The sequence below is a fragment of the Arvicanthis niloticus genome, chromosome 9 (assembly GCF_011762505.2).
Source record: "Arvicanthis niloticus isolate mArvNil1 chromosome 9, mArvNil1.pat.X, whole genome shotgun sequence".
NCBI lineage: Eukaryota > Metazoa > Chordata > Mammalia > Rodentia > Muridae > Arvicanthis > Arvicanthis niloticus.
In genome coordinates this window covers 13,064,735-13,075,900 of record NC_047666.1, presented here as the reverse complement: position 1 = coordinate 13,075,900, position 11,166 = coordinate 13,064,735, and the positions used below count along the sequence as shown (strand labels likewise).

The 11,166-nt window shown below is 51.8% G+C and overlaps 2 protein-coding genes across 5 annotated transcripts in view; one reads left to right on the top strand and one right to left on the bottom strand.

Moving 5' to 3' along the window:
• Positions 1 to 5,679, top strand: part of Rnf181 (ring finger protein 181) — a 6,919-nt gene extending 1,240 nt beyond the window's left edge. Inside the window, exons 2-6 of one of the 3 annotated variants that reach the window (XM_034511277.2) lie at positions 2,608 to 3,088; positions 3,852 to 3,979; positions 4,163 to 4,272; positions 4,461 to 4,535; positions 4,765 to 5,679. In XM_034511277.2, coding sequence (XP_034367168.1) covers positions 2,964 to 3,088; positions 3,852 to 3,979; positions 4,163 to 4,272; positions 4,461 to 4,535; positions 4,765 to 4,824 — 498 coding nt within the window. In that variant the 5' untranslated portion in view covers positions 2,608 to 2,963 and the 3' untranslated portion in view covers positions 4,825 to 5,679. Of the gene's footprint in view, positions 1 to 2,607; positions 3,089 to 3,851; positions 3,980 to 4,162; positions 4,273 to 4,460; positions 4,536 to 4,764 lie in introns of those variants that run through there. The other 2 variants (XM_034511279.2, XM_034511278.2) reach the window with 2 other exon arrangements.
• Tmem150a (transmembrane protein 150A) lies at positions 5,634 to 9,942 on the bottom strand. 2 transcript variants are annotated; one of them, XM_076939911.1, is made up of 9 exons: positions 9,805 to 9,942; positions 9,183 to 9,220; positions 9,039 to 9,074; positions 8,576 to 8,623; positions 8,196 to 8,282; positions 7,331 to 7,398; positions 6,923 to 7,050; positions 6,604 to 6,781; positions 5,634 to 6,389 (listed from the first exon to the last, which is right to left on the bottom strand). In XM_076939911.1, the coding sequence occupies exons 4-9, from the start codon at positions 8,614 to 8,616 to the stop codon at positions 6,148 to 6,150; spliced, it is 744 nt and encodes a 247-aa protein (XP_076796026.1). In that variant the 5' UTR covers positions 8,617 to 8,623; positions 9,039 to 9,074; positions 9,183 to 9,220; positions 9,805 to 9,942; the 3' UTR covers positions 5,634 to 6,147. The 2 variants fall into 2 exon arrangements, with proteins under 2 accessions (XP_076796026.1, XP_034367164.1); XM_034511273.2 differs by having other exon boundaries at positions 9,039 to 9,220; positions 9,805 to 9,915.
• Positions 9,943 to 11,166: the final 1,224 nt, after the last annotated feature.

Genomic DNA, 11,166 nt, shown 5'->3' with positions numbered 1-11,166 from the left:
GAAAAGCAAGAAAAAGAGATCTGAGAATTGCACGGAGCTAAACCCCTTAGAAGGATTAAATGTCTCGCAGTCTTTAGCAAACTACTATAAAATGTTGAGTCTCTTTAAATTACCCAGTCTTTTCACTGTGGGCCCCTGTCAAATCAAAATAAGTTACACACGTTCTTACTCACAGTTTATAAGTTCATACTTAGAGGGAAGAACCAGGACATAATGATTGACAATCAAGTCAGAACCCACATTCAACACTGTCTAAAGTCCAGTGCTTGATGTCTGGGACCCACCCACAATCACCTGGGTTCCAAAGGGCGTGTGAAGCTTGGGCTCTGCTGTCCATAGCCCACATAGCTCATTTCCCCGGCTCAGAATGACTCCAACACACAGCTGCTTCGGCTCTGGGCAGTCAGCCCACAGCCCCTGCATCTCCAGTACTATGGGATCTCCATATATGATCTTCACCTCAGCCTCCCTTCAGGGACTCTGACCTTGCCACATGAAACCAAGCCTCAGCCACTCTCTATGACCCCTTCAGTCTTCAGAACCAGTACCACTTGGGTGACCCTTCTACATTCCCAAGTTTGGCTGCTACCATGAGATGCAGTCTTGGCCCTCTCTTGGGGACATAGCTTATGTGTGCTAACTGAGGAAATGCTCCCAGATTTCACCTCAGTGATGCATGTCTCTTCTTAATCACTGCTGATTTCTCTGCTCTAGCTAACCAGCATGGATTGTCCTAGTAGAGCTAAGGTTTCACTTTTAAGGGTGCTGGCTTTTTGGCAATCATGGCTGATTCTTTAGCCCCAGCTACCCAGAGCCACAGATTCTTAAACTATATCTCACAAACAGAGTCCCAACAGAGGGACTCACAAGCTTCCCTCGGAAACTTCAGTAAGCCAGGTCTCCATCATCTGCAGTGCTCTCAGCATTATCTTCCAAGTTCCCACAACAGTTCATTAAGATAGAGAGATGGCTCAGTGGTTAAGAGCACTGACTGCTCTTTCTGAGTTCAATCCCCTGTAACCACATGGTGGCTCACAACCATCTGTAATGGGATCCAATGCCCTCTTCTGGTGTGTCTGAAGACAGCTACAGTGTACTCACATACATAAAATAAATAGATAATTCTTAAAGAAAAAAAAAAAATCTAAGAACTTGAAGAACTTTTAACATCCTTCCCAATCTTCCTAAGAATAATATGTTCACGTCTGTCCCAGCGAATACCCCAGTCCTGGACTTGTCTTTCTTTCTGTTTGGTGTGATAAAACACCATGACCAAACTTGTGGAGGAGAGGGTTTATTTCATCTTATAATTGTACTCTACCATGAAGGTAAGTCAGGGTGGAAATCATGGCAGGAACCTCATGGAAGGAGCTGCAGCAGAGGCCACGGAAGAACACTGCTCATCGGCTCTCTCAACACCTGCTGTCTTATACACCATAGAACCTGCCCTGGGGTGTTACTGGGCCCTTCCGTATCAGCCATTAATCAAGAAAATGACTAGTCTACAGGCCAATGGAATGGAGGCATTTTTTCAGTTGAGGGTCCTGCTTCCCAGATGACCCTAGCTTATGCCAAGTTAGCGAAAAGATAACCAACATACAGGGCTTATTACTTTTTTTTTTTTTTGTTGTTGTTGTTGTTGTTGTTGTTGTTGTTGTTGTTAGAGGCAGTGTCTCCCTAAAAGCCTAAGTGGCCTCTTAAATTCTAGACTGTGGGTGCTAAGAATTTGTTACCCTCCCTGGGCATCATCGTCCTCTTCTGAGAAAGATGGCAGCATAGCACTTTGTCCTGCTAACTGGGTCAGCAACACTCACTTTGGACAGACTACTTCTGAGATTCAGGTCTCAGGTATATACGGGGTAGAAGTGATGGGGACTCAGCTCAGTGGTAGAGCAGACACTTAGCGTGAACGCTAAGGCTGTCTGAGGTGCCTCACTAGGGTACCAGACAATTACAACAAGCAGATACAGATTTTTTTTTTCTGTATGTTTCTCCTTTTATTCTTTTAAAGATAGGATTTTACTATGTAGCCCACGCTGGTCTTGAATTTGCAATCCTCTCGCCTTCACGCCCCCCTTTTCAAAAACGATTTATTTTATTTTATAACTATGTGTGTTTTGTCAGTTGAATGTAGGTACCGGGGAGGAGGGGCAAAGAGGCATTACCTGGAGCTGGAGTTAAACTGTCCAACTTGAACTCCTAATCATGCGTCGTTTTGTCTTTCTATTTTTTTTCTTTCCTTGTTTATAGTTATTTATTTTTTATTTTTGTTGATTGAGACAGGGTCTCACTTTGTAGCCTTGGCTGGCCTCCCACTCACAGAAAAAAAAACCTGGCTCTGCCTCCTGAGTGCTAGAATTAAAGACATGTACCATCGATTACTTTATTTATTTATGTGAGTGTGTGTTCTGCTGCTGCATGTCTGTCTGTATGACACTTGTTAGCCTGGTGCCCGCAGAAAGCATCGGACCCTCTGGAAATAGTACAGTGCGCCGTCCAGTGGGTGCTTGGGATTAAAACGTGGGTCCGCTGAGCCATCCCTCCAGCCCCTCCATCCCTTATTTTTATGTCTAAAACATAATCAATGCATGAGAATTTTCCTCTCAGGGAGTAGGTGGAGCATGTGGGTAAACTCAGCCAATAAGACACCGTAGAGACACTTCCGGCTTGGACTGGCACTTCTGGAGCGCTGCGGGAGCCCTCTGATCGTGGCTCCGAAAAGCCCCCGGAATTTCCTCTTTCTCCAACTCCATTGGCTTGAGCCTTTGGTTACCTGACTCATCCGACCAACGAGAGGCGGCTGAAACAGTACTTCCGCCTCTGTGTGCCAGTCACTATGCCCACCCTAGAAACACTCTGATTGGCTGTCCTCCCGAGACGGACTCGCTTATTGGCCAGCGCGGGATCCGGCTCTCCAGCGGCAACCTGAAGCTGTGTCAGACAAGCCCGGCAGCCCAGGAGCCATGGCGTCTTATTTTGATGAGCACGACTGCGAGCCGTTGAACCCTGAGCGTGAGGCCCGTAACAACATGTTGCTGGAACTCGCGAGAAGAGTGCGCGGGGCTTGGAGCTGGGCCCCGGGCAGCAGGTTTCTGGGCTGGGGTTTGGCGGAGAGGGTGGGTAGCCTGGGAGGTGGGTGAATGATGTGCTATGTTAGCCTGGGCGACGCGATTGAGTCGTAGTCGTTAATTAATTAATTAATTAATTAATGAGTAGGGCCCGCCAGGGGGTCGTGGGAAAGAGTGAGGTGGAAAGAGTGGGAGTAGCAGAGGGAGGCACCGGAGAAGATTGTCACGGGGGCGGACACGGCCTGTGCCCAAGCGTGCAAATTGGGTAGTGTTTTGCTAGCGGTAAGCAAGCACAGAAACTCACTGCCGTCCTGGAATCAGCTTTGGCTTTTAGACTGCCATGTCTAGTAAAATGGGAGAGTTGCCTGGAGTGATGGTACACGCCTTTAATCCAGCTTCTCGGGAGGTGGAAAGGAAAAGGGAACGAAAAGCGAGAGGGAGTAGGGGGGCGTTGTCTGATAGCTGTGCTGGTGGGTTTTTTGCTGCTGTTTTGGTTTTGTGTGTGTGTGTGTTTTGTTTTGAGACAATCTCACTATGTATCCGTAACTTGTCTGGAACTTAACATGTAGACCACGCTTGCCTCGAACTCACAGCCTCCCACGAGTTGTGACTAAATGCATGGGCCACCACCTCTCACTCCCACCCTACCGAGCAGCTATTGTGCACTATTTGTTATTACTACGAATAGCCAGGACAGGCATTTTTGTCAGTTAGTGTCCAGTGGATTATGGGAGCCAAAAATCGATGCTGTCCTTCGTTCTGATGGTATACCTTCTTCCTCAGATCACTCTTTAATAGGATGGACTTTGAGGACCTGGGATTGGTAGATTGGGAGCACCACCTCCCCCCACCGGCTGCCAAGGCTGTGGTGGAGAGCCTCCCTAGAACAGTCATCAGTAGCTCCAAGGCTGGTGAGGACACAAGTTCTTTTTTTTTTTTTTTTTTTTTTTGTGTTTAGGGCAGATAAGCCAGCCCCGCCATCTCCCCCTAGCCACCAGCAATCTGGCCTGTTCGTTTTCTAGGCCAAGCCTGTGTCTGAGTGGGAGGTTGGGTTGGGCCTTAACAGCTCTCCTGATCAGCACTTCCTCTTCAAGATCTCAAGTGCCCCGTGTGTCTTTTGGAGTTTGAGGAGGAGGAGACTGTCATTGAGATGCCCTGCCATCACCTCTTCCATTCTAACTGCATTCTGCCCTGGCTAAGTAAGGTACTTAGTCTCCCCCGCCCCTGGGGCCCCAACACCACAACACCAGCTCCTAAAACACCAGTTCCTAAGCTGCTTTTTTTTTGGGGGGGGGGGGGGTTAAGAACTGGGGTGAAATCAAGAGAGAAGAGAGAGCAGGAGTGGGAGTCAGGAGCAGGAAAGGGCTGGAATACTGCTCCCGACTTTTCTAGACAAACTCCTGCCCTCTGTGCCGCTATGAGCTGCCCACCGATGACGACAGTTATGAAGAGCACAAGAAAGACAAGGTAGGGGCCGGTGGAAGGGGTACTGGTCACTCTGTCCCTGCTGCACACTCCCAACTCCTCAGAAGGCTTGGATAGGCCTCTAAACCCCTCACTTTGGCTCCCTTCCAAGTCAGTCTGCTGAGGGGCAAAGGTCTTCGCATCGTATGCTAAGCCCCATGACAGCTGCTCTATGTATGGTGCTAGCCATGAGTATTCAGACATGGCCTTGCCTAGCCTGTTTTTCTTCCAGGCTCGGAGGCAGCAGCAGCAGCACCGCCTGGAGAACCTCCACGGAGCCATGTACACCTGAGGCAGCAGCTAGGGCTGAGAGCTAAGCCTCTGTGATACCTTTCCTTTGCACTTTGAATCTTCATTAAAGGTTTCTTTACCCACCCTGCAGCTGCACTGCTCACCAGCTGAAGCAGGGGCTCTGTCTGAATCCTCCACCCTGCTGCTAGCCAGAAAGACGTCAAAGGTGTCGAATGGCAGAAGGTGCCAGGCTGCATTTCCCTCTCTGCCAGCCTCTAGACTCTGGTGGTGGGGCCCTGGAACAACCAGGGCTTGGGTCTGAATGTTCTTTTAGAAGTCAAACTGTGTCAGAGCCTGGCACTTTGTAGCTATTTAAAACTGATAAATTAACTTGCACCGCCCCCTTCCGGAAATCTCTAGTTAACCTTGGAATCTTTAGTTAACATTGGAATCCTGGGGGTGTTCTTTATTTCCACAGAGAAAACTTTTAACATTGTAAAAGTTGCTCTCTGTATCCCGCTCCCCCTCCCCCATCAAGGAATCAAAGTTCAAGCCAGACTGAATAGGGGAAAGAAGTGAGACTATGAAGACAAGCCAGTTCTTTAGAGATTTTTAAAGGGGACAAGCCCTTATGGAGGTTTTGAAAGTAGGTTTCACTCTGTGACCTTGGCTGGCTTGGAACCCACTGTATAGACCAGGCTGGCCTTGAACTTAGTACCACTATGCTCACATCCTTATGATGTATTTGAATGGCATCTGTCACTCTTAATTTCTGGTAACCTCAAGAATCTTTTCTGGAAGAAAGGACTTCTTTCCATCCCTACCTACTGGATCAGACCCTCCCTGAATCTCCAAAACAGACTGCAAACATGCAAATTAGAATTCTTTTAATAGATATAAAAAAAGTACTAAAATACTTGTGTGGTTCTGCTGTGTTATTTGCCCTAAAGGAAGTGAGGGGCAGAGTGAAGAACCCAAGTGCAACTGGGTGGGCCTTCCCTTAGGCTAAGGCATGCTCCTCCCATCATCCAGACTTGTGAGCCCCTGCTGCCCCAGCCCCCAATTCCTGCAGCAGAAAGCCCCAGTGGTCTGGCTCTGGCACTGGGTGTAGAAGGCACCTGAAGGGCTGGCTGGGCAAGTGAGGACAGGTGACCTTTAACACAAAACACTACTCTGGTATGAGGGAACAGGACAAGTAGCTGAGGCAGCTGTGGAGGCCCTGCTCCTCTATGGCACAGGTGGATGTTGGATGGCTACTTCTCCAGGAGTAAGGAAGCCTAGATCCCAACAATACTCTCTAAAACTTGTTTTTGGTACAAAATAAATGCAAAGAAGGTAGAGGGCGTGGTTGTTTCCGGAGGCTGGGCCAGCCACCCTCCAGACCTCAGATCATGGCAATACTCTCCGGAGCACAGTTGAGGTGGGTAGAGGTGCTGCTGCTCCCAGAGGACTTGCAGGCCCTCCCGGGGGCAGGCTGTAGTGCAGCCACCAGTGTGTCTGAGGAGACTGCCCCGAACTCATAGCTGAAGGTGCCATAGAAAATGAGAATATCGAGGACAAACACCCATTCACACAGGGCAGCTCCATGCTGTAGCTGAGAACTCTCGTGGAGGAAGAAGACTCCACCTGGAGCAGAGCTAAGGAAAGGTTCAAAAGGATGTGTGCACCTAACAACACCTGGATGGCCATCCCAAATAAGTAAGTGAGGTAAAGGACCGGGCCACATAAGACTAGGGCAGTGTGGTCACTGGACTCAAGATCCCACCCCTACCCCAACCTGGGGCAGGAGAAGGGTTGAGCTAGGGATTGAGTTCCTGGCTACTCTGTCCCAAAAGGATACTAAGGATCAGGGTGATGAAGGCGATGACAGCCAGCACACTTCGAAGGTAGGCCATAGCCATGTCCAGGGGGGTGGTGGCCCCATGGTAGAAGAGAACACAGTGTAGGCACACAAAGAGCAGCCCAGCAGAGAAGGCCAGACCAGTTCCGACGTAGTGTAGAGACTTGGCATGGTCCACCTGGCCCAGACAGGCTAATCCATGAAGCAGCCCTACCTCTCCTGCCCCGTCCATCACTTCTCCCTCCCTCCTTTGGTCAACCTCCAGGTGTTGCCCCTACAGGCGGCCAGACCCTTATTAAGGTAGGTGGGAAGGGGACACCTGGAAATTGCCGACCACCACGAGGCCTGCAGCGTTGGTGCAACCTGTGATGAGTGCAGTGGTGTTGATCCAGGAATGCCGGCTCTGCTCAAGGAGCTGCCCGTACCGGAGGAGGCAGATGAGGGCCACTAGGAGAAGACAGTAATAATGGGGCCAGGTCTCTGACTAATCCCTAGGACAGCTGCTCAGAAACTAGTTAGCACCTAGCTGACTGGAGCCTAAATACCAAGGGAGCTGGGGCTGCCCCCTTTTCCCACCTACCTGACCTTGCCCACAAACTACCACCTTCACTGAACAGGAGAGAAGTTGCTCCTCTTACCGTAGCCCTTGGTGATGGGGCAGACTGCAGAGTAAAGATTTCTGGGCTTTTCTGGAGGTAAGGGGTCAGGGTCTGATGGTATCACTCACCCATAAAAGCACCCATGTTGCCAATGAGGCTGAAGAGGCAGCTCTCTGGTGGGTATGTGCCACACTTGCTGGTGGAGGGGTAGGGACAGTGAGGCAGGAGCACCAGTGGCTCTCTCCACCCCTCCAGCTCCTTCCCCTCACAGGCTTTATCTGTGCTTTATCTGCTGGCAGCAGGCAAGCCTCTGATTTAAAGAGTCCATACGTATGAGAGATAAGACGTGCAGTGCCCTAGAGTAGCTGAGGCCAGCAGCTGGTCTGATTTTTCTGAACTTGTGCTGGGCACTCAGGTTGCTGGGCTTAAATCCACATACTTTCATTGGCTCTGTGACCTGAATAAGAGTCTCCAAGCCTGTCTCCAAAGCTAAAAGTGGGGAAAAGAACAGAGCCTAACCTGCAGGATGGACTAAAAGGCACCACTGGCACATAAAACTCGGCAGGATGCCCAGCTCCTAGAAATAGCAAGTAGTGCATTTCTTTCTTTGAAACAGCCTTACATTGCTCAGGCTGGCCAGAAACTAGCTGGGGCTGATCTTGAATGTGAGTCTCTTGCTGGGATGGCAGGCGTGTGCCACCACATCGAGTTTTATGTGGTGCTGGCTGGGCTGTGTATGCTAGGCAGCCGTTCTGCCAACTCAACTCCATGCCCGATGCCCAGGCTCCCTCTTTTTTTCTTCTCGGAGACAGGGTTTCATTTAGCACAGGCAGACCTTGAACTCATCTTCCTACTTCTGCTTTCCAAGTGCTGGGATTGTAGCTCTTTGCCACTAAGCCTGGCTCGGTAGTATTAGTTGGCTCAGTATGTTTCTTAAGACCCAGGAACCACTCCTTGCCCAAGGGGATTTCTTGGAAGTCTGGAGGGACCTACCTGATAAGAGGAACGTCATTGAGGGTGCAGCAGGTCTTAGGGCCCCCTTGTTCAGCAGGGTCAGGAGAGCAGGACTCATTGTAGGACCTGGCAGGTAGGGCATGGGGGCAGGGGGGAGATTGGGGGAAGGAACATCTTAGAACTTTGGCCCAAAGCCTTAGGCCTCAAAGAGAAATCTTTCAGACCTCCCCAGCACCTTCCTGAAGCAGAAGCAAAGAAGATGAAGGGATGTGGGAAGTGGGTGGATGAACAGGATGTCATGTCATGCCTGGAGACCAATGTCAGAGAACAGCCTATGGTCTCCATGTGGCTTGTGAGCTCAAGGAGGGACAGAGATGAAGGGAGCTTTAGAGTGAGGCCATCTGCAGAGTGCTCCATACCAGTTCTCCACTGGGCACACGTGGCGGTTCATCACGGCCATGGCATACCTGTGGGAGCAGAACTGTCACCCTGTCCTCATGTCTCTTCAGACCCAGCCACCACCTCCTGGCTCTTTGACTTCTGACATCATTCAACCTCAGTGTCCTTGCTGGGAATTCATATGGTGGGGTGAGGAGGGAGGTAGTTATGGATGCTGTACCAGACCCTGCACAATTGCTTCCAATTAGAGATCCTCTGAAAGTTGCTGTCTACAAGTGTATGTCAGAGCTGTCCTGCTGGACCACAGTGGTGCCAGCTTGTCCCAAGAGGCTGTGTGCCCAGGAATCGGGCCAAGCTTTGGAGACAGAAAAAGTGACCCTGGGTACCATTCTGGAGCCTACAAACAGGACAAGGGACTTTGTGTGTACTATCAAGCTCCTATTAGCCACCCCCACCCCCCCAACCCACACCCCTCTTACTTACACAGTCCATATGCCGGTGATGGAGAAGGCTGACAGACTGACAGGAAGAAGGATCCAGGCGGTCATGAGGGAGTGGAGCCAGGGTGGTGGTAGTTTAGGGGTAAGGACAACAGGTAGGTGGGGAAGAGGGGGCAGGCCCAGCTACCTTGAGATACTTCGGCCACAATCATCAGCTGCCCTGGCCTGGTTGGGGAAGAGAGATCAAGGTCCAGGGTCTGGTGACTGGCCAGGGCGCGGGAGGGGGGAGCGGGGAGAGGGAGGGGGAGGGTGGGCAACACTTCATCCAGAGCTCTCCTTGGGCGTTTGATTGTCCAGACTTTGGGATGAGCCCCGGCAGGAACGTGGCACCCTCTGGCTATCCATCTGGGGCCTCCGCGGTCTACCCAAATGCCACGGGCGCGCTGAGAGACTCGGGCAAGGCTGTAACATCTGGAAAGAGAGCCACGCTCCCCGGCCTGAGGGACGCCGGCTTGGTGAAGGCTGGAGCTAGGACAATCAAGGGGATCATGCCAAGGAAAGCCTGGCAGGATGCGCCGGGCCGAGAGAGCGGCAGCGAGTTGTTGCGGTGCGGGCAAACCACCTGACCACCGCGCCCCGGCAAAGGGGCGGGTTCTCGAGGGAAGCTTGACCGGGTCCGTTGGCGTGGGCACGGGGACCCCAGCTTGGGTAGGAGTGTGCAGCCAGCGACAACACCCCCTCCCTCCAGAGCCCGGCTCCTCAAGGCGATCCTTTGGAGGCCGCAGGGGAAAAGGGAGTTCAATACGCACCTCCCCGGAGCTCCCCGCCGCCGCCGCTGCCGCCGCCGCCGCTCCCTACTCGGCCCCCTCGTGGCCGCGTCTCCAGCTGCGGCCCTCGGAGCAGCCCTGAAAGGTTTAAAGGGCCGAGCGGCCCCGCCCCTGGCGGCCCCAGGCCCGCCGCGCCGCCCGCCGGGACGTGGAGTCCGCGCAGCCCCGGCCCTGGTGCGGGAGCCCCGCCCGAGACTACAACTCCCGAGCCCCCGCGGCAATGTCACGGGGAAAACGTGGGCGGTGCCCCAAGTCCAGGGGACCTGGGCGCCCGGGGCTATGACCCGGACACCTCTGACACCGAGATCTAGAGGGCAGTTGTCATTCCTGCGGTGGGAGTGCGGGCCGGCTAGCCCTGCAGCTCCGCCTGTGAATGTCGCCTGTGGCTGTCATCGTGCACGTGGCTGGAAGACGCCTTCCTCCACTGTCTCAGCGCACTACATGACTTTGGGGAAACTCCTTCAACTCCCTCAATGTGGCGCCCCAAGCCTGCCACTGTCAAGACAGGCATGGGGCAGGTGGTGAGAAGCCAAGCTTGGCTTAGGACATCCAAAGCAGGCTGGATTCTGTCCACCCCACCCTGTACCCTCCGGCCCGACCCTTTTAGCAAACTCTGGAAAAGGGTTGTTTTCATTTTTATTTTGGGGACATACAAGAATTGGCCATAAGTCATGGTGTCCAAGATGTTTCCTGACAACACTTACTTAAAATAAGGTATAGAGTCCTAAAGGATATCCATTCTAAATACATGCAGGTGCTGGTGTAGGTGTAGGGCCCGTAAAGATTAAAGCTGGCAGGTGTTCATTAGCAGAGAGGAAGGCGAGGGACTCAAGTGGAGTCTAGTAAGAGAAAGCAGACTCTGTGGAAATACGTTATTAGTCTCTCCTCAATTGATGGGATGAGTGTGCTTCCTGAATATTCTTTTCTTGATGGAAAGGGCATGGTTACTTCTGCTCTCATAGGGTAAGTGTTCCGGGCTCCAGAAAAAGCAGTGGGGGTCCCATGAGACAGCAAATCATTATTCCAAGAGGGTATGATCCAAGGGTGGTAGGAGTGGGAGATAGCCACCCTGATGAAACCAAAATCCTGTGCTGAAACAAAAGAGCAGAACAAGTTGTGAAGGGGGAGGGGGGGAGCCTCAAGAGGAGAAACCTTTTGGGAATCCAAGTGGAGGACAGGAATGGTACAGGAAGCCACTGAACGGCCTTTTCTTCTCTCTTAACATCAGAAATTAGTGAAAACAGGGCCAAGAAATATGATTGTGCAATGATCACTGGACAAGGCTGAATTGACAGGGGTGGAGGTGTGGGTATAAAGTCCAGCCCAGCTTCTGACCCTAGGGAC